We start from the raw sequence: 27,711 nt of genomic DNA, 5'->3' as shown, positions 1-27,711 counted from the left end.
CTGTGGTCAAAACCGGGCAAGGCATAGACAGGCAGAGGTACCAAAGGAGCGGGCTTAGTCGTAGTCGAGGGCACAGGCACAGGATCAGAGCACGGTAATCACTGGGGTAGACAAGCAGAGGATTAAGCAATTCGGGGAGTCAAACAAGGCACAGGTCGGATACACGGGTAATCAAAACAACAAACACTCTCTCTCTCTCTCGGAACAAAACGCTTAGCAAGTCACAAAGGAACAATACCTCGCACCGACTGAACTTCTGAGCACACCTATATCCTACCCTAATTACGGACAGGTGTGCTCAGAACTCAGGTGAACCAGATCGAGTCTGATGACTCCCCCTCTCTGTAGATCGGGGAAGTGTCAGACTCTGTCTAGACTCAGCCAACCCCCGATCCCTTACAACAATTCAAATTATAGACAAAAAATATATTTATATATATATATATATTATAGACTGATCATTTCTTTTTCAGTGGGCAAACGTACAAAATCAGCAGGGGATCAAATAGTTTTTTCCCTCACTGTAAATGCACTTAAAGTGGTCATAAGACAAACTGTTATTCCATCATGCAACCTTGCAAGGGTTTCACTGTTGAGGAACATTCTCACTATTGGGTAGGATGCATTGGTGCAATTATTTATTTATTCCAGGAATTAAGGCATCATGTCAAGATCTGCCCATCTGCGCAACATGTTCGAAATAACGACGACCTCGTACGTACCCACATGTGGTGACGCTGAGGTCATGCAACAGTGTGCAAAGAATGTGGTCGAGAAGGTCAGTGTGCAAAAATCCAGACATGAAAGATTGCTGCGAAAGAAACAAAGTGTTGTAGATCAAAAACATCAATACAGGAGAGAGAAAGTAAGTTTTTCCATGCAATTTGTTTTGCTTCATTGGATACATGAATTCTGGTGTATGATTTAGCATAGGTAGTTAGCTAGCATTTACTAGCTAGCTGTAACTAGCTAGATAGCAAAGATGATGGATATACTAACAAGATACAGTGGCTTGCGAAAGTATTCACCCCCTTGGCATTTTTCCTATTTTGTTGCCTTACAACCTGGAATTAAAATAGATTTTTGGGGGGTTTGTATCAATTAATGTACACAACATGCCTACCACTTTGAAGATGCAAAATAAATAAAAATTGTGAAACAAACAAAAAATAAGACAAAAAAATTGAAAACTTGAGCGTGCATAACTATTCACCCCCCCAGAGTCAATACTTTGTAGAGCCACCTTTTGCAGCAATTACAGCTGCAATTCTCTTGGGGTATGTCTTTATAAGCTTGGCACATCTAGCCACTGGGATTTTTGCCCATTCTTCAAGGCAAAACTGCTCCAGCTCCTTCAAGTTGGATGGGTTCCGCTGGTGTACAGCAATCTTTAAGTCATACCACAGATTCTCAATTGGATTGAGGTCTGGGCTTTGACTAGGCCATTCCAAGACATTTAAATGTTTCCCCTTAAACCACTCAAGTGTTGCTTTAGCAGTATGCTTAGGGTCATTGTCCTGCTGGAAGGTGAACCTCCATCCCAGTCTCAAATCTCTGGAAGACTGAAACAGGTTACCCTCAAGAATTTCCCTGTATTTAGCGCCATCCATCATTCCTTCAATTCTGACCAGTTTCCCAGTCCCTGCCGATGAAAAACATCCCCACAGCATGATGCTGCCACCACCATGCTTCACTGTGGGGATGGTGTTCTCGGGGTGATGAGAGGTGTTGGGTTTGCGCCAGACGTAGCGTTTTCCTTGATGGCCAAAAAGCTCAATTTTAGTCTCACCTGACCAGAGTACCTACTTCCATATGTTTGGGGAGTCTCCCACATGCCTTTTGGCGAACACCAAACGTATTTGCTTATTTTTTTCTTTAAGCAATGGCTTTTTTCTGGCCACTCTTCCGTAAAGCCCAGCTCTGTGGAGTGTACTGCTTGAAGTGGTCTTATGGACAGATACTCCAATCTCTGCTCTGGAGCTTTGCAGCTCATTCAGGGTTATCTTTGGTCTCTTTGTTGCCTCTCTGATTAATGCCCTCCTGGCCTGGTCCATGAGTTTTGGTGGGCGGCACTCTCTTGGCAGGTTTGTTGTGGTGCAATATTCTTTCAATTTTTTTATAATGGATTTAATAGTGCTCCATGGGATGTTCAAAGTTTCTCATATTTTTTTACAACCCAACCCTGATCTGTACTTCTCCACAACTTTGTCCCTGACCTGTTTGGTGTTGCATACTCTGGGGCCTTTCAGAACAGGTGTATATATACTGAGATCATGTGACAGATCATGTGACACTTAGATTGCACACAGGTGGACTTTATTTAACTAATTATGTGACTTCTGAAGGTAATTGGTTGCACCAGATCTTATTTAGGGGCTTCATAGCAAAGGGGGTGAATACATATGCACGCACCACTTTTCCGTTATTTATTTTTGAATTTTTTTCATTACTATTTTGTGTATGTCCATTACATGAAATCCAAATGAAAATCCATTTAAATTACAGGTTGTAATGCAACAAAATAGGAAAAACGCCAAGGGGGATGAATACTTTTGCAAGGCACTGTACATGTCTCTCCGCCCTAACAATGGGAGTCATTGTCCACAAAGTGTCACGGTGGGCAGTCTGTGGTGTATTAGGGTGTTTATTTTCTCACTTTGATGGCGCTTTCAGAAGCTAACTATTAGATTGTCAGAATGGGTAACGTACTTTGTAGATACACAATAATTACAAGTAAGTACACCTCAAGATACACTTCATTTTAACTAGCTAAATCCTGTGTAACACCTAGTAATTGCATTGTACTTATGCAGATATTACATGTACTCTGTGAAGTACTAGAGTATTTATTTTCTCACTTGGATGGTGCTTCCGGAAGCCTTAAAATAAGGGCCAGGTTGTCAGGATGGGTAATGTCCTATATAAGTACATAATAATTACATGTAAGTACCCCTCAAGATACACTTAATTTTAACTCGATAAATCCTGTGTAACACCTAGTAATTACATTGTACTTTTGCAGATATTACATGTACTCTGTGATGTACTTGTGTGTTTATCCTCTCACTTGGAAGGCAAGGAGGTTCAGGTTGGCATAATGGGCAACATACACATTAATTATAAGTAATTTTTCTATTATAATCTGGGATGACACCCGTATGGTAGACCCCAGTCAGTGAGGTTGACCTATATCTGATCTGTTTTCGTAAACTCAACCAAGGTAACCCAGATAGTACACTTTTGGGGGTCAACTACTAGCAACAACATTGAGTGGAGATTTTGAAGAGTGCACATTCACAGGTAGGTAATTAGAACCTAATGAGCCTCCACCTTTTGTCATCTCGGACACCCAGTGCATCTGTCCACAAGAGATTACAACCTTGTGACAGTTATAACTGAATCGGATGCAGCTGAGAAGAAACTAAACACTAAATTGGTGAATTTAGTGGAAACTTGACCATTTGTAACAAGTATGGTAACATGCATTTGTTACACCTCTGTAATTACAGACTGCAATTACCAACAGTTACATGTTGTTAATACAGTGTAACTATGAATTATTACAATTAACTACAATACTTGTTACAGTGTAATTACACATTTAATTGCACTGTAATAAGGACCCCTTAAAAAATAAGTGTTACCCAATATTGCCCCCTGTTGATTTTATATTGTAATTACATACAGTAATTTAACTTTTTAAAAATGTATTTTACCTTTATTTAACTAGGCAAGTCAGTTAAGAACTAATTCTTAATTACAATGACGTCCTACACCGGCCAAACCCGGATGATGCTGGGCCAATTGTGCGCCGCCCTATGGGACTCCCAATCACGGCCGGTTGTGATACAGCCTGGAATCGAACCAGGGAGTCTGTAGTGACGCCTCAAGCACTGAGATGCAGGGAGCCCAGCATAGAATGTAGAAACACATTTGGCAGCGATTACAGCTGTGAATCTTTTTGGGTAAGTCTCTAAGAGCTTTCCACACCTTGATTGTGCAACATTTGCCCATTATTATTTTCAAAATTCTTCAAGCACTGTCAAATTGGTTGTTGATCTTTGCTAGACAACCATTTTCAGTTCTTACCATAGATTTTCAAGTAGATTTTCAGTCAAAACTGTAACTCGGCCACTTAGGAACATTCACTGTCTTCTTGGTACATTAAGCAACTCCAGTATATATTTGGCCTTGTGTTTTAGGTTATTGTCCTGCTGAAAGGTGAATTCGTCTTCCAGTTACTGGTGGAAAGCAGACTGAACAAGGTTTTCCAATAGGATTTTGCCTGTGCTTAGCTCCATTCCATTTATTTTTTGCCCTGAAAAACTCCCCAGTCCTTAACGATTACAAGCATACCCATTACACGATGCAGCCAACACTATGCTTGAAAATATGGAGAGTAATTGCTTTGCCACATTTTTTTTGAAGTATTACTACATTAGTGCGTTGTTGGAAACAGGATGCATGTTTTGGAATGTTTTTATTCTGTACAGGCTTCCTTCTTTTAACTCTGTCAATTAGGTTAGTATAGTAACTACAATGTTGTTGATCCATCCCCAGTTTTTTCCTATCACAGCCATTAAACTCTGTAATGGTTTTAAAGTCACCATTGGTCTCATGGTGATCCCTGTGCGGTTTCCTTCCTCTCTGGCAACTGAGTTAGGAAGGACGCCTGTATCGTTGTAATGACTGGGTGTATTGATACACCATCCAAAGTGTAATGTTTTTTTGGGGGGGAATATTAAAACATACAATCTACTTGCAGTGAAGCCGCTCGACATTTACATTACATTCAGTCATCTAACAGACTCCCATCCAGAACAACCCACAGACGCAACCAGAGTCAATGCCCTGCTCAAGGGCACGTCGACAGATCTCCCACAAGGTCAAAAACGGGGACCCAAACCAGCAACCTATCAGCCACCGTCCCAAGCTCCCAACCGCCAGGCCACCAGCCCTCCAAGATCCCCCACACAGTTCCCCGAGAGCTGCCACTCAAACATCCGAGACCCCCCACCTCCCCCCACAGTCCCCCTGAGAGAAAAAACATCATAATGAAATAAAATAATTCCATTACCCACCCCCAATACCCCCTCCCCCAAGCCACCGTTCCCCAATGCACCAGCAACCAACAAAAGAGAAAAAAGACAAAGACAATGGAAAACAGAAAACAACAATGCAAAAAACTAAAGACATCAAGGACAACAAAAATCATAACAGCAAAGCCAACTGAATACATCTGAGTGCATGTATGGGATATTCCAATAAGTTATTTGTTTTACCCATCTACCAATAGGTGCCCTTCTTTGCATGGCATTAGAAAACCTCCCTGGTCTTTGTGGTTGAATCTATGTTTGAAATTCACTGCTCGACTGAGGGACCTTACAGATAATTATATGTGTGGGGTACAGAGATGAGGAAGTAATTCAAAAATCATGTCAAACACTGTTATTGCACACACAGTAAGTCCATGCAACTTATTATGTGACTTGTTAAGCACATTTTTACTCCTGGAATACTTATTGACTCAAGACATTTCAGCTTTTCAATTTTAATTAATTTGTAAAAATAAAAATAAAACTAATTCCACTTTGACATTATGGGGTATTGTGTGTAGGCCAGTGACAAAAAAATCTCAATGTAATCCATTTTTAATTCGGGGTGTAACACAACAAAAGTCAAGGCACTATATCTGTGTAGTTGCTGGGCTCTCCAACCCTGTTCCTGGAGAGCTAGCGTCCTGTAGCGTTTTCGCTCCAACCCTAATCTAGCGCACCTGATTCTAATAATTAGCTGGTTGATAAAGTGAATCAGGTTAGTTAAAACTGGGGTAAGATTGAAAACCTACAGGAGGGTAGCTCTCCAGGAACAGGTTTGGAGAGCTCCGATGTAATGTTTTGTGTAGTGTATAAAAGGAGACAGACACTAGAGAGACAACCAGAAATTAAGAGCCCATTACAAGCGGTACATTTTATTATGGGATAACAGCACATAAAGCACATCTAAAATCGATGTGTCCAATGCACTTTTAATAAAGGTAATATTAAAGGTACAGTTTCTAAGTACAATATAACAACATTCATATTAGAATGGAAAGTATTTAAAAGACGACATTACATTTCTTATTTTTCTTTACACCTGTATGTACAAAATGAATCAAAATACTTATTTCCATATTTAAGAATCAGACAAGAAGGAGCAAAACTAGTTTTGTGAATAGACTACCTGCTAAAGAGAGTTCAAAAGAGCTGGATCAAAAGATACATGATCATCTGTCCCCATTGTAAGTAGCAAACATGTGACTTAAAAATGTGTGACAACCACATACCAGTTTCTGCTTTCTACAGTTCATACTGCTTTCACAAGGATAAATATCCCACCCACACTCCACCCCTCATATTAAGTTACCCCAACACCTTGAGCTTACAATAAACACAGAACATTAAAGAAATTCAGATGTGTTGAACGCATCTTTTGCATACACATATGAATATTTGAAATACAATGCATTAGTCAATTTTCTGTTCTCAATAAAGAAATCATCATTTTATGATCATAAAACAAAGTGAAAAATATCATCGTAGATTGTCCATTCTTTTGTAAAATCCAGAACCTGGTTCAGCAGGTCATCTTTTATGCAATATTGTCAGCCAGAATGTACTTGATCGATTTGACCATTTTACATTACTACATCCTTCCCAGTTACGCTACTCAGACAAGCGGGATACACTTATTTCTATAAACTGAACATCTAACATGGTGCCATAAATAAACAGTGAAATTAGTACTTTAAAAAGACAGAATATGAAAAATTTTGAAACACATAGGTGACAGAGTTCACCTACGTGCAAATACATTGTCAGCTGAGTATATGTTTGGAAAACAAAAACAATAACAATCGAATACCATTTATGCATCCTGTAACACTGAGAGGCACTCAGTGTAGTACATTGTGTATTATTGCAAGCACATTCTGGCTGATATTTGCTACTGAGTGAAAAGAAAAAAAGGTTAAAAAGAATGTCTAACCTCTAATGGTGATCTTTTCCATGTACATTTCTTATAATAACACTTAACTGTGGTGCCAAAGGTCTAAGCTGGTCAACAACAACAAAAAAATCACTGTTTCAGGGCAGACTAACTTTGAAATAAGGAAGCCATAAAATGGCTGTTTTAAATGGGCAATAGCACAGTACTTTCCTGTGTAAAGTAAAGTACTACACAGCTTAAAGAGGTAAATACTTAGCATTTGCAAATATGACCAGCTATGACCAGCAAGTGTTTTTTTTACAATCAGAACAAATAAAAACAATACTGATGTTTTTGCCTTTTTTCAGAAATCAGAAGAGCAACCTTAAATAATAACCTGTTCATTAGTAGATACTGGTTTTGCTAATAATTTTTAAGTGAGAAGGAAATAAGAGCCTTATCCCAGGACTAGCACACTGATACAGGTACTGTACTGGCTGGGTATTGAAGTAAATTTACCACTATCATAATCATTATCATTACCATGATCATGTATTGTCCTAATATCAATAATGCACCAATACTCAATGGAATGAATGGACTAATAGGGTGGCCTAGTCTAGGAATCAAGACTTTGTCCACAAAAGTAACTTACCTAGCACCACACATCAAGATAACACAAAATAAATGTTGGCACACCCTTCCGCTATCAAACTAATCCTAAAGGAGAGAAGCATACTAAAAACAGAGATATTGTACAGCATGGTGTATTTGATAAACATATAAATATTTGTAGGCCTTAGTAGCAGTATTTTCTCCTTACCTATACATACAGGTTACAAAGTTACCTTTATACATGTGATCAATAATAACATTAAATATTGTGGATTAAAAGCTGAGGATGAGGGAGAGAGAGAAGGAAAGAGAGAGAGAAATTAAGATATACAGTTTACAGGCCATATGAGGTTCTTATCCTCCACCTGGGAACAGAACCAGTCAAATATACTGATGAAACAATATAACAACCAGAACAAAATAACACAAATTAAAACAAAAACAAAAGTGATAAATAAGAGGTGTATTTACATGCAGATGTCCAAAGCCTATGCACAAAATTTTAAATAATACACCACATATTATTGCTTGACATTCGATTATGGCTAGAATATTTTTTTCTCCATTTTCCATTTTCACTATATTCTAAAATGTTTTTTTTTTAGTTTTTTTTTTCTTAGAATTGTATTAGTTGTGCTTTGGAAAATGAGAGTATTGTTAAAATGCAATTAAATTGACTGATAGATCTGGGTAACACTTCAACACAGCACAGTTGTAAGCATGACATCACACCTACCATTACAATCTATATTCTATGGCAAATAAATAGGAGTCCCATGATTCCTAGGCAGTCAAATCATCTCAACATGACATGTATGACAAGCAGGATGGTGTGTTGTTTGCTGTCAACTTGTCTCTTTTCATACCAATTATTCTGCCCTGAGCACATCATGAGACTGAGTGGTTAGCCATTTGCTCCAGTGTGCTTTGAAGGAGTATAAATTGTAAAGCGGTATTATGTCATGCTTATAAAACTTAAACCCTATACGGGATGGAACAATCTCTGTGTTACCGAAACCTTTCAAATCCAGGGAAAGCCAAGACCTACCAGACTCCTCATTCACATAACCCTGTTCCTCTTAGTTTATTAAAGCCTTGTCTGGGGTTTGTCTTATGCACACAGTGAGTACACAAACACACATACACACACGCACGCTATTGCTTGTTTACACGAGTGACACAGAGAGCAGAGACAGAAGGACCATAAGGTGTTATTCACATTGATTGACTAGCAGACTCAGCAGCAATCCTTTGCTAAACATGTCTAAAATGAAAGCATGCAGGGTGACGTATCCCCCCACGCCATGTGGGTGCAGAGATGTTTGTTGAAACTGTGACAGACACAATGCCTCTGATCATTTCCCACTGTCTAATCAATATTGCTATCAAACTGTACACAAATAAAGACTAGAAGAAGGACATAACAACACTGTGAACAGACCTATAATTTAGGACCAGTTTGATTGACATAGAGACAGAGAATGACATCTGTGTTTCAGGAAATGGGATTCCACTCCAGTGGCTACCCGGCAGAAACCTATAATAGTTACACACAGCTACCACATAGTTCTTGGCTGAGAATATGCTATGGGGGAAAGCTTAGATATAGTAAAGATTTGACTGACTTAGTGAAAAGAAGGGACAGCACTGCATGTCCAATGTGCTACGAAAAAGTTATCCTGCCTCCCATAATAAATTGAGAGCTGTCAAAGAGTATGAGGAGCTCATAAATGAATGAAATAGCAAAGCATATGCTACACATACATTATGTCCAGAGGAAAGAGACCTGCTTCCCCGGTCTGTCTGTCTGTCTGTCTGTTACCTCCCTGAGCATCCATGTCTCTCTCACTGGGCCACAGGGCAGGCCCGCTATCACCTGGATTGTCAATCACTGGTTGAGACAGACTGGGTTTCACTGGTTGGGATTAGAGGCTACTGGTGGTCACCCAGGCCCATACATATCCAAAGAGCATTGGACCATTACAGAGATGATTACTTAAGCACACCATTAATACAGCCTAAAGAAGATATATTTTATATTGCGTAAGTATATTTGGTTTATCTAACACAGAGGGTAATCATAATAATACGTTTGTGACAATGGCCCTGGTGACATTGGAGTAGAAGACATGTAGAATGTTATCATTGGAATTGTATGTAATAGAAATATACTGTAGATCAAATAATACCTATTCTGTACGGCCAATGGGGAAACTGACTGTAAACATGGAAAAATAAAGTTTTTTTTTTTATGAGCTTGACTTCTAGGGCATAGTTAGAATTTCTGGTGCTTAGCCAACGATACATCAGCAATGGAAAATACTACTCAGCAATGAATTTGACATATTCTTCTTAACCACTTAATATTGAACATCCCTGAACAAAACATAAACTAAACCTAATGAGGACCAACAACACAGACACAATTTCAAACAGAAAGCGTAAAATAACTCTTCCCTGAGGGGTGACAGCACAAGACTTAATGTCTTGTACAAATTTCACGGCAGAGGAATGATCGTGTGCAAACAGAAAAAAACAAAAAACACTATGGCGAGGGTTGTGTCTAAACTGTAACCATGCTGTTATGGGTTATCTAAAGGGATATCAGGATTAAATGATAATTCTCTACAAGCCAGCACTGAGCTTTCTGGAATGTCAGAACAATTCATTCTATATTATGGACATGTAGACGGCAAAGCAGGAGCAACAACTACTATATGGCACATCCAGGGGTTTTTCTATCGCTTCTCTACCACACTGACAAGAAAGACACACTTAACAAAACAGAACCACAACAACAAAGCATTCTGAAAATAGCACTTGTTCTACCATTGTCATGTTTCTCTACTAGTCATACAAACAACAGCTTCTCTAATTATTGCGGGAATATAGTAAGTGCTACCTGACGTCTCTTTCTCTCCCCCTCTCTTTCATGAGTTTAATTCACTATACATGTTACAAAAATAGAAGCTTTACTACCAGACAAGGCTTTGAATATTACACTTCCTTCTTCCCCTTTCCTTTTCTGTCCCATAACAAATGGCATAGCTGGGCTGAGGCCTTGGGGAGGAGGCAGTCACAATCACTCCTCCACACTGATAACACAAACACACTAACATGTAAGGGTAAAACGAAGCATCAACAGATGGTCAGAGAGGCCTGTGTGTGGACCGCTTTCTAATTGGCATTGCAGTGTATTTCAAAAGTTCTTCATCACCTGGCCTGCTGTGTCTCTTCTCTCCACTAGATGGAGACGTTGGATTGAGCAGAAACCTCTTTAGCATCAGCGACTCAGCCCAGGTTTATTGTGCATCTGTGCTTTTGTTTGAGAGGGCATGCATGTGTGTCGGGGGTGTTAAACTAATAGGTGATGGAGTGAATGTGACCTGCCTGCCTCTCCAGACCATACCATGCTAGCAATCTCACAGCCAAACCCAAACTAGCCAAAACAAACCCCCACCCAAAACAGCACTGTCCGCAGCTCTCAGGACAAGCATCTGTGACCATGGTTCAACTTGTATTTCTTGTGCACATGCAACACATCACTAGGTAATATACAAGTCTTAAATTAAAGAAAGGTGCAAATAATAGTGCCTTATCAATTCAACAATTAAGAATAGTCTAACTACTAATATTATACATTTTATTTAAAATAGAATCTATAAACATTACTTTTTTCTGTATAGTAAGTACTTATGACCGTATACCCTGTAGTACATTATAAAACAGGTGGAATGGACCCTTATCGTTGTGGCGGTGCCCTATCTCCAGGGCACCTGTCCACACAAGGATTAATAGCAGATGGCCTTACATGATTTCACTAAGCAACCATGGCGGATGGAGTCTTTGACAGCTAAAATCATTGCGTTTTGACTAGAATTACCAGAATTCTACTTTTCTTTTTAGATGATTGTCCATAGAGAGGTGCCGTTTACATCGCCTCACACGGAGCCTCTCTCAAAGTCGCTGCGAGTTCTCATTCTAAACACTGCATTCCCAACATACAACTAAACACAGGAGAACAGGGGCTGAACTTGACCAGGACATGCACATTAGCAGCAATGAATTTCCATTTGTAGATTCTCACAGAAGCTTTATCAAGGATTAATGGAGGATAAACATGCCCAGGCAGCTATCTCCGTTGGGGTATATGATACAGTTTAGATTGAAACTGTATTCCAATGCAATAAGACATGGGTCATTGGAGCTCCAGAGGAGAGGTGGAGAGCCAGATCATAGGTTGCTGAGGAGGTTTTTAGGTTAGGCATATGCACAGTCAAATTCAATAATTTTCTCAATGCAGTAAATTCACTTTTGTTGAAACAAGTCAAAACAATTAGTGTGAGACATCATGGGACCATCCTGGAATGATGTGCATGAGAGGGTCAAGTTCATCCAAAGAGAAAGCATTGTCTCCAACTTCTCTTCATGTCTCCTGGGCTTAGAGTCCCACCTGGGTTCTAAACGGAGACAACTAAACCCAGTGAAATAAACAGACAGAATCAAACCCCCCCAACCCTCCCCTCCCCTCAAGAAAGAAAAATAAAGAAAGGTGTGCAGCGTGCCGTCCGTCCTGGTATGTGCAGGGCACCGTTAAAGTGTCTCAGATTCATGCTCCCCATGACATTCCCCACGGTGGCCACACTGGCACCTGGAAGGGCTGCTGGCTACCCGTCAATGGGCATGGACTGCTCAAAGTCCGATCCGAAGAGCTCCTTGTATAAGGGGGGAAAGTGGGAACGCACAATGTCTGGGTATATTGCTTTGAAAGCCGTCAGCTTCTCTGTATGCCTGCTGCACAGCGCTCGCAGTGTTGACACTTTGCATATCAACTGTGGGGAGAAAATAAAAGAGACAGGCTGTTATTTAGATTCACAGTAAGGCAAGGACATGGAGATACGCTAAAATAAAACATCTCTAAATTCACTCTCACACAGGGGCAAACAGACTGGTAAATATTGATACAGGCACTGAACCAGGGGAAATCTTGACACTTCTTATGGAGGTTGTATGCCATTGTTACATATCTTCTCATCTCTGCTCAAAAATATGCACTTAGTTTAGCTTGTGCATGCTGCCAACCATGAAATCTACTGCTTGATTTGAATTTTCATACAATAATGGATCACTGCATTACTGTAAACAATCTTTTTCAGACTACAGGAGAGGTTTCGACGCTCCAGCTGTGTTCATGTCTATATAGTGTCCCTCATAGATGACAGATATAGTGAGAGTGGGTGTGTAGACAGACAGTAGGTGTGAGGTGTACCTTGGTGAGTATGCCATCCTCTCTGTGGTTCTTCTGCAGGACATGCTGCAGTGCCAGCTGGATCTTCTGCTGGAGTTTCTCCACCTTCACCTTCTCCTGGAGCCAGGACCGGTCTACACAGAGAAGAAGAAATACACTCATTATCATCACTGCAAGGTTTTCAGAATCTACAGTGGATAAATATTTCCATTCACATTTACATTTTCGTCATTTAGCAGACACTCTTATCCAGAGCGACTTACAAATTGGTGCAGTCACCTTATGATAGCCAGTGGGACAACCACTTTACAATATATATATATATATATATATATATATATATATATATATATATATATATATATATACAGTGAGGGAAAAAAGTATTTGATCCCCTGCTGATTTTGTACGTTTGCCCACTGACAAAGAAATGATCAGTCTATAATTTTAATGGTAGGTTTATTTGAACAGTGAGAGACAGAATAACAACAAAAAAATCCAGAAAAATGCATGTCAAAAATCGTATAAATTGATTTGCATTTTAATGAGGGAAATAAGTATTTGACCCCCTCTCAATCAGAAAGATTTCTGGCTCCCAGGTGTCTATTATACAGGTAATGAGCTGAGATTAGGAGCACACTCTTAAAGGGAGCACTTCTAATCTCAGTTTGTTACCTGTATAAAAGACACCTGTCCACAGAAGCAATCAATCAATCAGATTCCAAACTCTCCACCATGGCCAAGACCAAAGAGCTCTCCAAGGATGTCATGGACAAGATTGTAGACCTACACAAGGCTGGAATGGGCTACAAGACCATCGCCAAGCAGCTTGGTGAGAAGGTGACAACAGTTGGTGCGATTATTCGCAAATGGAAGAAACACAAAATAACTGTCAATCTCCCTCGGCCTGGGGCTCCATGCAAGATCTCACCTCGTGGAGTTGCAATGATCATGAGAACGGTGAGGAATCAGCCCAGAACTACATGGGAGGATCTTGTCAATGATCTCAAGGCAGCTGGGACCATAGTCAACAAGAAAACAATTGGTAACACACTACGCCGTGAAAGACTGAAATCCTGCAGCACCCGCAAGGTCCCCCTGCTCAAGAAAGCACATATACAGGCCCGTCTAAAGTTTGCCAATGAACATCTGAATGATTCAGAGGAGAACTGGGTGAAAGTGTTGTGGTCAGATGAGACCAAAATCGAGCTCTTTGGCATCAACTCAACTCGCCGTGTTTGGAGGAGGAGGAATGCTGCCTATGACCCCAAGAACACCATCCCCACCGTCAAACATGGAGGTGGAAACATTATGCTTTGGGGGTGTTTTTCTGCTAAGGGGACAGGACAACTTCACCGCATCAAAGGGACGATGGATGGAGCCATGTACCGTCAAATCTTGGGTGAGAACCTCCTTCCCTCAGCCAGGGAATTGAAAATGGGTCGTGGATGGGTATTCCAGCATGACAATGACCCAAAACACACGGCCAAGGCAATAAAGGAGTGGTTCAAGAAGAAGCACATTAAGGTCCTGGAGTGGCCTAGCCAGTCTCCAGACCTTAATCCCATAGAAAATCTGTGGACGGAGCTGAAGGTTCGAGTAGCCAAACGTCAGCCTCGAAACCTTAATGTCTTGGAGAAGATCTGCAAAGAGGAATGGGACAAAATCCCTCCTTAGATGTGTGCAAACCTGGTGGCCAACTACAAGAAATGTCTGACCTCTGTGATTGCCAACAAGGGTTTTGCCACCAAGTACTAAGTTATGTTTTGCAGAGGGGTCAAATACTTATTTCCCTCATTAAAATGCAAATCAATTTATACAATTTTTGACATGCGTTTTTCTGGATTTTTTTGTTGATATTCTGTCTCTCACTGTTCAAACAAACCTACCATTAAAATTATAGACTGATCATGTCTTTGTCGGTGGGCAAACGTACAAAATCAGCAGGGGATCAAATACTTTTTTCCCTCACTGTATATTTTTAGTTTGTTTGTTTTTTTGTTCATAACACTGAAGCAGCGAACCTTGTGAAGACCAATACCTGTGTCACCCTCAAAACCCCCGACCACGACCGTACACTATGTCTCCACACACCTAGGCCTGGGCTATTGATGGATTCCAGACAAGATTGTGCAGTATTATGGTGCTAACTATATTGAATCATGACGTCAGTGATCTTCAGGTCGGAAAGTCAGATCTCTAGAAAGAGGCCAGAGTTTTCCCCAATTTCCCAGTTATCTTAAATGCACTGAAGTTGTATGTCGGAGATTTGCGAGCTCCGAGTTCTCAGTTCTTTTGAACACGGCATCAAAAAAATGTATGCCATGTAAAATGACGTAGAATTGCATGAAATGCGTTTATAAAAGGCCAAACAGTTCCCAGACCCTAGGCCACCATTTTTTTTCTCCCATGTGTGCAACTTCTGTAAGTGCCTCTACTCTACTGCTCTATGCCACTACGCAAATGTGATGATATGCATGCAACGCTTTATTATAACAGGTTTTTTTTGGTACCTCAGAGCTCGCCAGGTCACCCCCCTCTCGCGCTCACTTTTTGTTCCGGCAACTCCCGTTTTACAAATTAAGCACAATATTCCTTTCCCTTTCCTTTACTTAATAAGCAAACCTGGTCAGAGCCAGAAAGGGCCATAGGAGCTGGAGCCAATCTCTTGTTTCTGTATCGAGGCAGCTTGATGTACAATAACAACCCCCTGGAACAGGACGCTAACAGGGCATATTACATTTACATTTTAGTCATTTAGCAGACGCTCTTATCCAGAGCGACTTACAGGAGCAATTAGGGTTAAGTGCCTTGCTCAAGGGCACATTTACGTCATTTAGCAGACGCTCTTAAACAGAGCGACTCACAAATTGGTGCATTCACCCTATAGGCAGTGGGATAACCACTTTACAATTTTTGGTGGGGGGGGGTAGAAGGATTACTTTATCCTATCCCAGGTATTCCTTAAAGAGGTGGGGTTTCAAATGTCTCCGGAAGGTGGTGAGTGACTCCGCTGTCCTGGCGTCGTGAGGGAGCTTGTTCCACCATTGGGGTGCCAGAGCAGCGAACAGTTTTGACTGGGCTGAGCGGGAACTATGCTTCCGCAGAGGAAGGGGAGCCAGCAGGCCAGAGGTGGATGAACGCAATGCCCTCGTTTGGGTGTAGGGACTGATCAAAGCCCGAAGGTACAGAGGTGCCGTTCCCCTCACTGCTCCATAGGCAAGCACCATGGTCTTGTAGCGGATGCGAGCTTCAACTGGAAGCCAATATGGGCCGCGGTCTGTTCAAAAGCAGTGCACTACATAGGGAATAGGGTGCCATTTGCGATGCAATGACAGTAAAAGAGAAGGCATTAGTGTGAAACAACGTTTGTCCATATGTAACGCCGTTTAGATCATTGCGTGTCAAAAAGAAAGTATACGTCAAATAACACTACTTGTTGACCAATCAGGACCTGAGTATGATCACAATCATTTAACACGTTCATTATTTTTTTAAAGTAGTTATTACACTACCACTTGTATTTCATATGTCACAGCGATAACAAATCAATTTATAACATTTTTGACATGCGTTTTTCTGGATGTTTTTGTTGTTATTCTGTCTCTCACTGTTCAAATAAACCTACCATTAAAATTACAGACTGATCATTTCTTTGTCAGTGGGCAAACGTACAAAATCAGCAGGGGATCAAATACTTTTTTCCCTCACTGTATTCACCGATACATGATGCTGGTAAAGCGTTGTCTCATGCACCAGACATACAGTTACTTCGCCAAGCTCTGGGAAAGTGCTGCTCAGAAAAGAAGCTAAATACACTGAGTATACCAAACATTAGGAACACCTTCATAATGGCTCACATTAACACCATCATCCCAGAAACCCTAGACCCACTCAGACCCAATTCACATACTGCCCCAACAGATCCACAGATGACGCAATCTCAATTGCACTCCACACTGCCCTTTCCCACCTGGACAAAAGGAACACTTATGTGAGAATGTTGTTCATTGACTACAGCTCAGCGTTCAACACCTAAGCTAAGGACCCTGGGACTAAACACCTCCCTCTGCAACTGGATCCTGGTCTTCCTGACGGGCCGCCCCCAGGTGGTAAGGGTAGGCAACAACACATCTGCCACGCTGATCCTCAACACGGGGGCCCCTCAGGGGATGTCCTTTGGGTGATGGATCATTTTTGATGTACAAGGGAAACTGTGTTGCAGTTCTTGACACAAACCGGTTCGCCTGGCACCAACTACCATACCCCTTTCAACGGCACTTAAATCTTTGTCTTGCCTATTCACCCTCTGAATGCCACACATACACAATCATGTCTCAATTGTCTCAAGGCTTAAAAATCCTTCTTTAACCTGTCTCCTCCCCTTCATCTACACTGATTTAAGTGGATTTAACAAGTGAGATCAATAAGGGATCGTAGCGTTAATCTGGATTCACCTGGTAAGTCTGTGTCATGGAAAGAGCAGGTGTCCTTAATGTTTTGTAAACTCAGTGTATGTTATACTCAGTAACACTCAGTAATCAGTTATACTGATGTCTGACTTCTGTGTCTAATTGAGGGACATGTTGGATGGCTGGTGTTCAATGGAATGCTGTTTGGAGTAGTTGCAGGGCAAGAGGGTACATAAAAGACCCTGCAGTGTGTATCTGCAAATTTGTCATTTTTTGTACTGCGAGTGACACCTACCTGCAGACATCAACACAAATGCGGAGAACAGGGCGATCTCATCCTCAGACAGGTGCATAGAACACAAGTTCTTCCCAAACTCGAAGACGGAGCTGATCAAGTCGTCACAGCCTGCCAGAGCAAAGGACACAGACACAGAGAGAGAGGGTTGGGGATGAGGATGAGGCAGACCAAAGAGCAAGTCACACTCTTGATCTTTATTGGGGAGAGGCACACAGGCAGAGGGAGGAGAGGTGCAGTGCACTGACAGCACAGGGGAGCATCTGAGGCTGAAGAGGCGATGCTTTTACTGACTTTTCCCTCCCAGACTTGTCCCATTCTGGCAGTTGGGTGGCGTTACACAACCTGGAATGAGGTCACAAATGAGTCTTTTAGTTAGAACAATTATTGGGGATTGTGAGAGACAGGCTGATGCCAGTGCAACTCTGGAGCCCCATCACTCTGCTGCCTCCCCTGTTCCGGCCCCGAGCCTCTCCTTTCTGGAGTACTGTCTGACTGACTGACTGAGGACACTGGAAGGCTTGTTAGGGAGGCCAAATTCATGACACTGAATAGCACAGCATTGTTCCTCTTCAGTCTTGCACACACGCACGAACGTGCATGCACAACGAACACACAGACAGACCGGTTTATGCATTCACACTATGCTTTCACACTGCCGCTAGGACACATTAATTTCCTCCAAAGGCATTTGGATGCACGGGAGAATGCACTGTGGAGAGTCTTAGTAATGTCATGGCATTCAAAAGCAAATGCTATTTGCTTCCACCTGAGATATTCTATGGCTGACTTTCAATGATGGTTTTGATATAACTCTCCCAAAGGGCACTCAATCTGACTTTATTTATTGCAGCCTAACATGAGTTATATGGAGCAGCAGTGATTCAGTAACAACTCTATTCTGCCATATGCATCCACTGGGGAGAGGAGAGAGCCAGGTGAGGCAGGGATGAGTTCTCAGTGTTAGCTTCCTGGCTCTCATTACAGCTTTGACTGTTATAAAGAAATGCAACCTTGTGCAAATAAGTGCTACACACAAATAAGTACACACACACACACACACACAAGCTCACATTTGCAGACACATTTGCAGACACACATGCACACATGCACACACGTGCACAGCATTGGACACTTGCAGCACTTACCTAATGACTTAAACACATCGGGCCCAGCATACTTTCCATCGAAATAGACTGTGTTGTTTTGAGAGTCGAAGGCACGGCACATTCTCACAAACACAACCTCCAAAGAGCCTGCAGAGGAGACAGAAATACCATCATGCTAAATCTGGGTTCTTCTCTTCCACAGATCTAGTTAGAGTTGCTTGTCAGGCATCACTAGACCCAACACACCATATGCAATATTTTATGGATTTTCCTCCTTAATTGATGTGTTATACCCCCTATTCCTTTTAAACAGAAACCCATTACATAAAAGACTGGAACGAGTAATAACATTACATTTATATTTTGAAAATTGTTACCCTAATAAAAAATGATGGTGAAACACAATGCTGTATACGGCTGTGCTGTGTGGGACTGGATTGGAGGGTAAAGGAGGTGTAATAGAAACCATTACTGCGCTTTATGAGATGGCACAGGTTTAAAATGTCACGTTAGACAAGAGATCTCTGTCACCATTTCATTATTAATATTGGCAACGCTAATGCAAACAAAAACCCAGGGAAAACTGAGATAAATACCCATGGGAGACGGATGTGTTTGTTTATTTCTTTGTGTACATATGTGTGTGTGTTTGTATGTGTGCACTGAGAAGCGATTAGTTTGGGCAGATATCATCAACGGCAGAGCAGAGAGAGGAGGCAGCCTTCATGATAGATAGTGTCTCAGCTCAGCAACACTGTAGTCCCTCTAATGCCTATAAGCCTGAATACTGTTATTCTGTAATGAGCAGAGGGACAGAGACACAGAGGGACAGAGACACAGAGGGAGAGCGACACAGCGGGAGAAAGACACAGAAGGACAGAGACACAGAGGGAGAGAGACATAGGGATAGAGACACAGAGGGACAGAGACACAGAGGGAGAAAGACACAGAGGGAGAAAGACACAGAGGGAGAAAGACACAGAGGGAGAGAGACACAGAGGGAGAGAGACACAGAGGGAGAGAGACACAGAGGGACAGAGTCAAAGAGGGAGAGAGACACAGAGGGAGAGAGACATAGAGGGACAGAGACACAGAGGGAGAGAGACACAGAGGGACAGAGACACAGAGGGAGAGAGACACAGAGGGAGAGAGACACAGAGGGACAGAGTCAAAGAGGGAGAGAGACACAGAGGGAGAGCGACACAGAGGGACAGAGACACAGAGGGACAGAGACACAGAGGGAGAGAGACACAGAGGGAGAGAGACACAGAGGGAGAGAGACACAGAGGGAGAGATACACAGAGGGACAGAGGGACAGAGACACAGATGGACAGAGGGACAGAGACACAGATGGACAGAGACACGGAGGGAGAGAGACACAGAGGGAGAGAGACACAGAGGGACAGAGTCAAAGAGGGAGAGAGACATAGAGGGAGAGCGACACAGAGGGACAGAGACACAGAGGGACAGAGGGACAGAGACACAGAGGGAGAGAGACACAGAGGGACAGAGACACAGAGGGAGAGAGACACAGAGGGAGAGATACACAGAGGGACAGAGGGACAGAGACACAGATGGACAGAGGGACAGAGACACAGATGGACAGAGACACAGAGGGAGAGAGACACAGATGGACAGAGACACAGAGGGACAGAGGGACAGAGGGACAGAGACACAGAGGGACAGAGACACAGAGGGAGAGAGACACAGAGGGAGAGAGACACAGAGGGACAGAGACACAGAGGGAGAGAGACACAGAGGGACAAAGGAACAGAGGGACAGAGACACAGAGGGACAGAGGAATAGAGGGACAGAGGAACAGAGGGACAGAGACACAGAGGGAGAGGACACAGAGGGAGAGAGACACAGAGGGAGAGAGACACAGAGGGACAAAGGAACAGAGACACAGAGGGACAGAGGAATAGAGGAACAGAGTAACAGAGGGACAGAGGGACAGCGGCACAGAGGGACAGAGGGAGAAAGCAGGCAGGGTGGACACACACAGTCAGTATGTGAGGGAGGCTTTGTGTAGTCAGGTCAGCTATGCCCTTGTGACAATGCCTGAGGGGGGTGGAGGGGGATGTGGGAGAGGGACGGCAGTGGGCCGTGTTGACGGCTGTCATACCTGCTTTCAGTAGCACTATCTGATCATTCTGACACAGCTCCATGAAGCCGTCGATGCGCTTGGCAAACTCCACCACGTACTGGATGGCCTCTGTGATTTTGATAGCACACAGCTGCCACATGACCTCCCGGGGCTAGAGGGAACGAGAGAGAAAAGGCTTATCTGGTGTAGAAAGGATGGGATGGAATTAGCTAGTTGGGTCGTTCCACGAAACGATTCCCTTTTGGGTAGTGTAACTTGAAGAGCACATGTTTAACTTAATAAAAAAACATGTTTTCCAATCTCAAGTGGTTAAATAAAAAAATACTATAGTGAGTGCCTATTAAGTGTCAAATAAAGTAACAGGGTTGACCGTAACAGGGTTGACGATTTCATCTTAAATCAGCCATGAAGCCAGGAAGCTTGTTGTGTGCAACAGGGAGGTGCAATTGAATGCAAGCTTCACAAAATATTTTAAATTGTTAAAACATTTCTAGCCTGTCTATCTATGGGTAACAGGGTTGACGTGTTATGCTCGACCCACTCAGTTTTCCACCACAAAACACCAGAAAATGGCCAAAAAGAGTAGAACCAGCTCACCTGCTTTTACACTATGATTTTACTATCAGTTGTTCAATGTTTATTTGGAAAAAATACTGTATTTAAAAAGGAATAGTTGAACAAGAGCTTAGTTCACATACTGTAACAGGGTTGACCTTAAAATGAGGGACAGATTTTTTGCACCTTAAAATGTATCACTAATCACATGAAATAAATAATCTTCAGAAAGGACTTTGTCAAACCAACAAAATACAATGATGGTGAAAACTTGAAGAAATGTTCAGGATAATTGGGTTAAAATCTTCCTAGAAGTCACAGAGGGTGCACAGAGGGAAATGTCAAAATGATGAATTTTGGCATTTAGCAACCTGATTTATTGAATTTTCCATGTGGTCTATATTAAAGGGCACTTCGTTTAATATAAGGGGCATTTAAAATTCAATATGAGTGCACGATTTCTACTTCATATACCTGGGGCGGCAGGTAGCTTAGTGGTTAAGAGTGTTGTGCCAGTAACCGAAAGGTCGCTGGTTCTAATCCCCGAGCTGACCAGGTGAAAAATCTGTTGATGTGCCCTTGAGCAAGGCACTTAACCCTAATTGCTCTGGATAAGAGCGTCTGCTAAATGACTAAAATGTAAATGATATACACTGAGTGTACAACACATTAAGAAAACCTTCCTAATATTGATGTCCTTTGGGTGGTAGATCATTCTTGATACACACAGGAAATTGATGAGTGTGAAAAACCCAGCAGAGTTGCAGTTCTTGACACAAACCGGTGTGCCTGACACCTACTACCATACCTGTTCAAAGTCACTTAAATCTTTTGTCTTGCCTATTCACCCTCTGAATGGCACACATACACAATCCATGTCTCAATTGTCTGAAGGCTTAAAAATCATTTTTTAGCATGTCTCCTCACCTTATTCTACACTGATTGAAGTGGATTTAACAAGTGACATCAATAAGGGATCATAGCTTTCACCTGGATTCACCTGGTCAGTCTATGTCATGGAAAGAGCAGGTGTCCTTAATGTTTTGTATACTCAGTGTATATCAAAGGGATGCAAAAGGAACTCATTTTGTGGAATGACCCAGGAGTTGTGTTTTGTTGGCAGAACAGTGAGGCAGGTAATGAAGCTGTAGTGTGAATACTGGTAATATGGTCGTGATACTGGTGATGGAAGGTGGACGTTTTCCGTACCTTGGTCTGGTAGCTCTCCATCTCCTCCTGCAAGAAGGCCTGCCAGGTCATCTGCTGCAGCTCCTCTCTCAGGTACTGACACGTCTCCATGTGGGACTTGGAGATGTTCTGGGCCAGGTGCTCTGCAACACAACCACATAGCACAGCACAGCACATCAGAACAGTGTCAAACCTGAACGCTGCTCACAGGGAATGGGAAGACCTCACAGATGAACTACGCAACAGAAAAATACAATTTATTTACTGAGCTTTCAACTAGGAGGAGGAGAGTGTGGACATTTCCTGCCTCCAGGAAGCTCCCAGCTGAAGGTTCAGCCAAACCCAATCTAGCTGTGACACAAACACAGGGGGAGGGGCAGTCAGCCGCACAATATTACTCATTGAAACAAAGGTCATTTGTTCAGAGAGAAATATTGAGTATAAAACTGTAAATGGTTTTGAAAACACATCTGTTAAAAGGAGTTCCAAGGCACAGGGGAGCCTAAAAAAATGATTTCCCCAGATGAGTGCCCTGCTGGATCCTGATTGGCCCTAATTAATGGAAACTAATTACAAAAAAGAGGCTATTTTAATGAGTGTTGGAGATGAGTCTCCAACCTCTTGCTATTTTAAGAAACCTTTGTGTCATTTGCCCCACGGTTGAGTTGTTCAACCCCCTCCTATCTCCCCCCTGCTCCTCACCTAGCTCAGCCATGGACACGGTGGGGGATGTCTCTCCGTTGGTAAAGGAGCAGTAGGGAAAGAAGCCTGAACCGGGGGCGAAGTCGCAGATGGGCTCAGGCTTGATGCCATTGATGTCCAGGCCGGACTGGTCAGGGGAGGGCTGGATGTCCAGGTAGAAGCTGCTGACTGCTGAGTCGGGCTTGCTACCGTCGGGGGTGTGGCCGTCCATATAGCCACTGAGGTCATCGTGGAGCTCTGTGAGGCCATTGGCTGAGAGGCCGTAGGTAGGCGTGAGTGGCTCTGCCTCGCCGGGCTGCTGGTGGTCGCGCTGCGCCTGCTGCAGCCGGTGTTTCTGCACCTCCGCATACAGGCTGTCCCGCTGCTTCTTTGACATGCGCCCAAACTTTACCGCTGTAGGGAGAGAAAGAGGGAGAGAGCAGACACTCCTTTACTACTGACACTGACATAACACTCGCCTGTGACTCTAGTTTATCCTGTCTATAACAGGTAAGGAGATTGATGTGTTTCAGGAGGTATTAGCATAGCAGCCAGCATTACGAAACCTTCAACACTAACATCTTTATTGCATAAAAACTCCACCGGGGGAGCAGCCTACAGTAAGCCAGAATGAGTCACAGCTTACGGGCCAACTCATACCCATTTCAGACCCTTATTTACCACTTTCTTGGAGGTATACCCTTTTCATACATATCAGTGGGTAACTGGCAAATTGGGAAGGGTGGGGGGTGTTGTTAAACCATTGAGGGTGTTTGCATTTCAAATTAGGGAGGCATTAAACAATGGAAGTGTTAATGAATTTACTGGCAAAAAAGCAGAGAACTATTCACACAGACCTGATACCTGTATTTTGGTTACAGGGTCTATGAAAATGAGGGAATTATGACTCGGTCTTTAGGTGGCTTTAATTTACCATGTTTTTTTTTTTTACCCCTACCCCTTACAGATATACCAAAAAGCTGTTAGAAAAAAGCAGGCATGGTAAAACAATTGGATTTTGGTTTGTGTATGAAAGGGATATCAGATACAAGACAAGCTTTGTGTTTCACGGAGCCCTTCAGACTAAACAGAGCTGGTCCTGAGAGTGAGCCCCCTCAGCTCAGCCAGTGTTCTGTGGACTGGCAGAGTGTCAGACGGCCCATGTGTGTGTGGACAGAGTGGAAGTGAGCGTAGCGGAGCAGAGCGGAGCAGAGCGGAGCAGAGGGGAGCACGGGCAGATGGGCTCTGGTGTTGCTGAGTGAAGGCTGGAGTCACCTTGGCCTGTCCTGATAGCGTGTGCGTGGTCTGTGTGTGTCTTTTGCTGCCAACTTACCCCACGGCCATGCCGGTTACTAGTGGAATGTACACAGTCAATGACATCTGTCTTGACCAGATTTTCCCAGACTCTGTCCTGCCACCCTAGATGGGTGCACGTTTTGGTTTTTGCCCTAGCACTACACAGCTGATTCAAATAATCAAAACTTGATGATGAGTTGGTTATTTGAATCAGCTGTGTAATGCTAGGGCAAAAACTAAAACGTGCACCCAGTTTGGGAAACCCTGGTCTAGACCACAATTCTCTACTCTGATTACAGGATCTTGTCGCGGGCCGTGACAGGCCTATTCTCCCCAGCCCATCCTGGCCCTGCCCTGCAGGAGACCCCCTCCTCCCTCATAGACACTCACATGTGTGCTCCCGCGTCTCACCTGCACCAGTCCAGCACTAATGACACCTCCTAACAACCCTCCATTCATCAAACCTACAGTGCCTTGCAAAAGTATTCATCCCCCTTGGGTTTTTCCTATTTTGTTGCATTACAACCTGTAATTTAAATGGGGTTTTATTTGGATTTCATGTAGTCCCCTGTAGCTCAGTTGGTAGAATTGCACTTGCAACGCCAGGGTTGCGGATTCGTTTCCCACGGGGGGCCAGCATGAAAATGTATGCACTCACTAACTGTAAGTCGCTCTGGATAAGAGCGTCTGCTAAAATGTAAATGTAATGGACATACACAAAATAGTCCAAATTGGTGAAGTGAAATGAAAAAAATATCTTGTTTCAATAAATTCAAAAAAATTAATAACGGAAAAGTGGTGCGTGCATATGTATTCACCCCTTTGCTATAAAGCCCCTAAATAAGATCTGGTGCAACCAAATACCTTCAGAAGTCACATAATTAGTAAAATAAAGTTCACCTGTGTGCAATCTAAGTGTCACATGATCTCAGTATATATACACCTGTTCTGAAAGGCCCCAGAGTCTGCAACACCACTAAGCAAGGGGCACCACCAAGCAAGCGGCACCATGAAGACCAAGGTGCTCTCCAAACAGATCAGGGACAAAGTTGTGGAGAAGTACAGATCAGGGTTGGGTTATAAAAAAATATCCGCAACTTTGAACATCCTACGGAGCACCATTAAATACATTATTAAAAAATTGAAAGAATATGGCACCACAACAAACCTGCCAAGAGAGGGCCGCCCACCAAAACTCATGGACCAGGCAAGGAGGGCATTAATCAGAGAGGCAACAAAGAGACCAAAGATAACCCTGAAGGTGCTGCAAAGCTCCAGAGCTGAGATTGGAGTATCTGTCCATAGGACTACTTCAAGCCGTACACTCCACAAAGCTGGGCTTTACGGAAGAGTGGCCAGAAAAAAGCCATTGTTTAAAGAAAAAAATAAGCAGCCAAAAGCCATGTGGGAGACTCCCCATATACAGTGGGGAGAACAAGTATTTGATACACTGCCAATTTTGCAGGTTTTCCTACTTACAAAGCATGTAGAGGTCTGTAATTTTTTATCATAGGTACACTTCAACTGTGAGAGACGGAATCTAAAACAAAAATCCAGAAAATCACATTGTATGATTTTTAAGTAATTAATTTGCATTTTATTGCATGACATAAGTATTTGATCACCTACCAACCAGTAAGAATTCCGGCTCTCACAGACCTGTTAGTTTTTCTTTAAGAAGCCCTTCTGTTCTCCACTCATTACCTGTATTAACTGCACCTGTTTGAACTCGTTACCTGTATTAACTGCACCTGTTTGAACTCGTTACCTGTATAAAAGACAGAAAAAAACAGACTCCAACCTCTCCACAATGGCCAAGACCAGAGAGCTGTGTAAGGACATCAGGGATAAAATTGTAGACCTGCACAAGGCTGGGATGGGCTACAGGACAAAAGGCAAGCAGCTTGGTGAGAAGGCAACAACTGTTGGCACAATTATTAGAAAATGGAAGAAGTTCAAGATGACGGTCAATCACCCTCGGTCTGGGGCTCCATGCAAGATCTCACCTCGTGGGGCATCAATGATCATGAGGAAGGTGAGGGATCAGCCCAGAACTACACGGTCAATGACCTGAAGAGAGCTGGGACCACAGTCTCAAAGAAAACCATTAGTAACACACTACGCCGTCATGGATTAAAATCCTGCAGCGCACGCAAGGTCCCCCTGCTCAAGCCAGCGCATGTCCAGGCCCGTCTGACGTTTGCCAATGACCATCTGGATGATCCAGAGGAGGAATGGGAGAAGGTCATGTGGTCTGATGAGACAAAAATAGAGCTTTTTGGTCTAAACTCCACTCGCTGTGTTTGGAGGAAGAAGAAGGATGAGTACAACCCCAAGAACACCATGGAGGTGGAAACATCATTCTTTGGGGATGCTTTTCTGCAAAGGGGACAGGACGACTGCACCGTATTGAGGGGAGGATGGATGGGGCCATGTATCGCGAGATCTTGTCCAACAACCTCCTTCCCTCAGTAAGAGCATTGAAGATGGGTCATGGCTGGGTCTTCCAGTATGACAACGACCCAAAACACACAGCCAGGGCAACTAAGAAGTGGCTCCGTAAGAAGCATCTCAAGGTCCTGGAGTGGCCTAGCCAGTCTCCAGACCTGAACCCAATAGAAAATCTTTGGAGGGAGCTGAAAGTCCGTATTGCCCAGCGACAGCCCTGAAACCTGAAGGATCTGGAGAAGGTCTGTATGGAGGAGTGGGCCAAAATCCCTGCCTCAGTGTGTGCAAACCTGGTCAAGACCTACAGGAAATGTATGATCTCTGTAATTGCAAACAAAGGTTTCTGTACCAAATTTTAAGTTCTGTTTTCTGATGTATCAAATACTTATGTCATGCAATAAAATGCAAATTAATTACTTAAAAATCATACAATGTGATTTTCTGGATTTTTGTTTTAGATTCCGTCTCTCACAGTTGAAGTGTACCTATGATAAAAATGACAGACCTCTACATGCTTTGTAAGTAGGAAAACCTACAAAATCGTCAGTGTATCAAATACTTGTTCTCCCCACTGTATATGGAAGAAGGTACTCTAGTCAGATGAGACTAAAATTGAGCTTTTTGGCCATCAAGGAAAACGGTATGTCTGGCGCACACCCCAAACCTCTCATCACCCCGAGAACACCATCCCCACAGTGAAGCACGGTGGTGCCAGCATCATACTGTGGGGATGTTTTTCATCAGCAGGGACTGGAAAACTGATCAGAATTGAAGGAATGATGGATGGC

The 27,711-nt window shown here is 42.9% G+C and overlaps 1 protein-coding gene across 1 annotated transcript in view; it reads right to left on the bottom strand.

Moving 5' to 3' along the window:
- Positions 1–12,127: 12,127 nt before the first annotated feature.
- The window catches only part of LOC311137795 (nuclear receptor ROR-alpha A-like), a 286,358-nt gene continuing 270,774 nt past the window's right edge, over positions 12,128–27,711 (bottom strand). Inside the window, exons 6-12 of the mRNA XM_084172381.1 lie at positions 23,201–23,593; positions 22,520–22,641; positions 20,774–20,906; positions 18,688–18,795; positions 17,540–17,650; positions 12,854–12,966; positions 12,128–12,416 (exon numbers count right to left, since the gene is read on the bottom strand). Coding sequence (XP_084028507.1) covers positions 12,252–12,416; positions 12,854–12,966; positions 17,540–17,650; positions 18,688–18,795; positions 20,774–20,906; positions 22,520–22,641; positions 23,201–23,593 — 1,145 coding nt within the window. The 3' untranslated portion in view covers positions 12,128–12,251. The remainder of the gene's footprint in view (positions 12,417–12,853; positions 12,967–17,539; positions 17,651–18,687; positions 18,796–20,773; positions 20,907–22,519; positions 22,642–23,200; positions 23,594–27,711) is intronic.

The sequence above is a fragment of the Coregonus lavaretus genome (assembly GCF_964263955.1).
Source record: "Coregonus lavaretus genome assembly, chromosome: 11".
NCBI lineage: Eukaryota > Metazoa > Chordata > Actinopteri > Salmoniformes > Salmonidae > Coregonus > Coregonus lavaretus.
Note: the sequence above shows the minus strand (reverse complement) of the source record. Positions and strands in the feature narration are given on the sequence as shown.